At 28.9% G+C, this 4907-nt stretch overlaps 1 protein-coding gene across 1 annotated transcript in view; it reads right to left on the minus strand.

Annotated features, from left to right (window-relative positions):
• The window catches only part of LOC106472107 (U3 small nucleolar RNA-associated protein 14 homolog A-like), a gene marked incomplete at its 3' end in the record, with an annotated part of 12023 nt that extends 7822 nt beyond the window's left edge, over positions 1–4201 (minus strand). Inside the window, exons 1-3 of the mRNA XM_013932734.2 lie at positions 4073–4201; positions 2734–2803; positions 1863–1927 (exon numbers count right to left, since the gene is read on the minus strand). Of these exons, the coding sequence (XP_013788188.2) occupies positions 1863–1927; positions 2734–2803; positions 4073–4098 (161 nt within the window). The remainder of the gene's footprint in view (positions 1–1862; positions 1928–2733; positions 2804–4072) is intronic.
• Between the last annotated feature and the right edge of the window lie 706 nt (positions 4202–4907).

Below are 4907 nucleotides of genomic sequence, written 5' to 3' on the forward strand. Positions count from 1 at the left end.
AGAATATAAAATAAGAGCCTCTTATCTTTTCTATTTGCCAAGATATTGCTCATGTAATAAATCAAACACAGTGGGACCCCATCCACCTCTTTCCATTTTTGGAAAAGCTCCCTTAAGTATACTTACTTCTATATATAACACGAATAACCAAATGGAAGCTCAGAATGCCCCCTAGTGGCTTTCTTAACCATTTTAATGGACTTGGTACCAATTCTTATTTGGATGCCATCTCTTTTTTCGACCCATGATTTCAATGAGGTAGGCTGTGTCTTTAGTCTGCTCAAAATTTTCATATTTTTGAGACTAAAATACATTTTAGTTACCAAGCTTGATAATTTATAGTGGAATTATATGATACTGATATAGTAATTTATGATATTTTGGTAATTCAACTGTGTATATAAAACCTAAAAAAAATATTTTGTTTCATATCCTCCACGTGCAAAATTTTTAAAGGCTTAGCAACCTACGTCAAGCAGCAACCAAGTACAAACGTCATAACTAGAAGAGATAATTGTTTGCTTTACTTCTTTAGTTATTGTTCTATGTGTAAGAAAAATAAGTTTAAGAAGTTATTTCTAAACAGCAATAATCTATATAATGTATAATAATTGAAATGTGACTATTTTACAAATTACTAGTCTACTTAAACACAGTCAAAGCAGGTAGATCACATTGTAGATACTAAAGGTCAGTTTTATATTATTAGATACGGTAACATGAGTGCGTATGTGCCGCATCATTGTAACTTCTGCATTGTTAGCCAGGCACGGTGAAATGTCAATATAATAAAAATAAATATATATAAATGTATAATGCTATGAGATTTAAGCTATTTAGTCTAAACAGTTATGCTTTCATGTTATAATTTGTTGTCATTCTAGAATGAAAGAGGCATAATTTATATTTGTTTCATAATTTTTTATGGTGGTTACAAGATTGACCAAATCTACCAAACCAACAGAGATTCATTACTGAAAATAACAGATAAAATATTTAGTTTTTTCCTAAGATATGTTTGATCTGGACATTATAAAGTTTTTGCATGTGAAATCTGAAAATTTTCTGATGCATAAAATATCTTAAAATGAGAAAAAGGCATGAGAAAAACATTACTTTACAAACCTTAAGACTTAATAGAAAAAAATGTGATATATTGTGTATGAAAGCATTGTAATCTTTACTCATAATCTGCTTACTAATTTAAAAGTTATAGCATGAAAACTATAACAAGCACAAAATGGTTATGAGGTCAGTCTCAGGGACCGAGCCCATGCTGAAAAAGTTAACAGAAAGTGAAAGGATAATGTTACTTTTCTCAACTTTGAACAACAAAAAATTTAAATCTTTAGATGTTGTCAATGTTAACAACAGAATTAGTAGGTAATATAAAAACAGAGGATATGAGGGTAAGATAAAAATGTAATAATAATATATTATTTTCAAGAGTTATACTTAGGGATTTCAACCGATATTGAATAAAAAACATAGTACAGATTACCTAAGCTTAAAGCCTAAAATTATGTACACTGATATGTATGATTGCCAGAAAATGTTCATATAAACTGAACCTTGTTACAATAATACAAGTCTGTCTATCAAAGCCTTAATAATTAACCATGATGTTAACCCAAGCAAAAGTGAAGGAAAACGTTTCAATTTCATAAGTATTAAGTATTCAAAAACTATACAAATTTAACTTTCAGTTAAAACTGGAGATAGAAAAAAAATTAAGACTTTTAAGTAACTATATTTTAAAAGAGTATATTTTCTGTCTAAATGACACATGACTTGTTCAAACATTCAACTCATTGGATTCAAACTTTTTAAGTTCCATAAAATAGAAAAACATTTGTGCTTACCTCTTTTTTCCATCTAATGATCCAATGGCTTCCAACAACTTGGTATGTTTTCTTTCATCATTTTCCTTCAACCAAAATGAGAAAAATTAAAAACAAAGATATAAATTTCATTTGAAGTTTTCTTATAAAACTTTAAGTAATGTCTTTGTTTTGAACATAAACATATATATATATATTTACATACTAAAGGAGTTGAGTTAAAACCAAAGTATTTCTAATTACTGATATTTTTCTATAAGAGAAACACACCAGGTAATGTAAAAGGTAGACAAGAGCATTAACTTCATAAACTAAGATTCAAGAATTTTGTAACAAACTATTGTGAAGAAAACTTATTCCATACTTACATTATACTGTATTAATAATTTATATAAAATAATGAGATAAAATTCTAAACATTAAGCTTTTATTATAAGTATCCAAGTCATTAACACAAAATAAATATTTCAAATGGACTCGTGATTCATTCCAAAGAAGAAGACCGGTCCACTCTTTGAAAGCACAATTTTTATCAATTGTATTTATTACAACTTCACTTATCACATTCAATCAACAAATGTTCATTTAATCTCACCACTCTGATTTCTAACATAAATTTATATCCAGTATTTAGTTATTCATCTATTTTCATAAGCCTTCAACGTGGTAATAAATTGTTTGTGACACTAAATGAAAATCAATTTGAAAGCCAAGTGATACATCTAGTGGCTGCTCTCATTCAAAACAAAAATAAGTATTTTGTGTTATTTAATGTTTCACCATATATTTTAATAAATCCAAGTTAAAAAGAGTATTTTAAGAATATTATTTTAAACATCTTATAGTTAGTTTTCTGAACTGTTGGCTGAAAGTCCCAAGAGTTATCTTTTACCTCATCTTCACTAGCACTAATATCTTCATAGTCTTCTTCTTCTTCTTTGCTAACAGTATTTGATAACATACTGAAAATGTACAAAAAATGTCACTATGATTGATGTACAATTCTAAAAAAAACATAACAAAGATTATACACATGTAGTAATAAGTACTAGTTTCCTTAACCCTGTTAATTATGATCACAATACTTCAAAATAAAGCAAGTATAGTCCACAACAAAGAAATGACTTCTGCTCTTTGGTTTCTCCCTCTAACCAAGAATTCAGAGAATTCCTATTACATATATTGTTACTTTCTACTTCTAGTAAAGAATTTGGTTACCAATAGTTTGTTTTACCATAAAGTTCATGTACAATCTACAGCAAAAGTGTGTCATTACATCTTTACAATCACAAAAATGTTATTAAAGTTTAACAATGTATGAATAATAACTTAAATACACAAACTGTATCCTTACTATGTAACTTATTATTATAAAAGACTTAATGATAGAGTTCAAGAGGTCATTGATCTTACCCTTAAAGAGCCTAAGTTTGGAAACTTTAATCAAAGAATCCTTTTTGTGAACTTAATTTTTCTGAACTCTTAAGTTATAGACAGTTACACTAGTTGTAAATATACCTTTGCCATAAGTGAAAATAATACTTAAATCATGTCTCTCCTACCCTTCATAAAAAGCAAAGTTTCTCTTCTCTCAGGTATTGAACTTGAAAGATAGGGATCACAGCTAAAACCTCTTACTCTTAGGATTAAGTTGAAGCATTTCATAAGACTTGCATCCATGTTTTCATAAACTACATCCCACAATTTCTCAATAAAGTCGCTGTTTACTTTTAATAGTTTAAAAAACAAAATACAAGAAGACAATACTTCTTATAATTCTATACATGGTGGCCTTACAGATACAAAAGTCAATTATTCTAACTTTCATATCCAACGCCATTATGTGATTCGTTTGTCTATATTTTTTACTCTTACCTAGAGCCTAACTAAACAATTAACATATGTGGTAATGCCTAATAATAATACTTAAGATTAATATATTTTAAATGTTTTCATCTCTTCTGCCTTGTCTGGTGTAGACTTCTGCATCCTTCAAATTACCAGAAAAGCACCTCAAAAAGTGATGCTTTTTTGAGTCTGAACTTCGTAATTAAAATACTAACTACGAGTACGACACGTGGTGCGATTCTTCGCTACACATCCTGACCAAGTTATGAAAAATACGGCCTCATTATCAATATCACGTGTGGCATGATACTACTATCTATTATAGCTTTTCCATCACCTTACGTAAATATTTCAACACTAAAACTACAGTCCTGAGTTGTTACCTAATAGATTCTCCTCCTTCTTTCATCTTTAAGTAAGTCAAATAAAAAATGAAATTAATTATATTACAAATCAAACCTGTACAGGCCGACTATACACATAATAATTTTAGGCAAATTGATGTACTACTACTGCCCTCTAGAGAACAGGTACTGCAAACTGAGTTTAAAAAAACTCAAAAATCCCATAAATTCAGGGTGGATTAAATTATCTTTCATATTTTAAAATTCAACAATTAAGGAAATACAACTGTATAAGTTTTTAACATCTTATATCCCAACCCAATAAGTTTTTTTTTAGTCATTTTTTGTTTGTTTTTTCACTCCAGGCCACTAATGGTGCATACGTAGACGTTTACTGATATGTCAATAAAAACTGCTTGAATTGGGCTACAAGATGTTGAACACTGCATAGTTGGATTTCTTTAGTTAGTTAATTATTTAATTTTAAAATGGGAAAGATAATTTTGGACTACCTTGTATTATATAAACATCACCATTGTAGGTGGTCTAATTGTAATTCTTTGATTTCCTGAATCAAATTGTACAGATGAACAGTTGCGTATCTACTTGTTTGTTAATTTCCGGTATAAATTCTTTCCGAGAAACTTTAGCCATACAAGTTCTTTCTTAATTAATGCAGCTTATTCTTCTTCGATACAACTTTTTTGTAATACACAGAATTTCCACAGTTAATTTAAACTTAACAACCTCTATAACACACGCTATAAACAGAGCCGGATTAAGATTTTGTAGGCCCCTGGGCTACAAATACTGTAAGGCCCCAGTGATATATCCATAAGGAAAAAAGTTAAATAAATATTAAATTTATTTTTAC

This window comes from Limulus polyphemus, unplaced genomic scaffold, assembly GCF_000517525.1.
Source record: "Limulus polyphemus unplaced genomic scaffold, Limulus_polyphemus-2.1.2 Scaffold5089, whole genome shotgun sequence".
Classification (NCBI taxonomy): domain Eukaryota; kingdom Metazoa; phylum Arthropoda; class Merostomata; order Xiphosura; family Limulidae; genus Limulus; species Limulus polyphemus.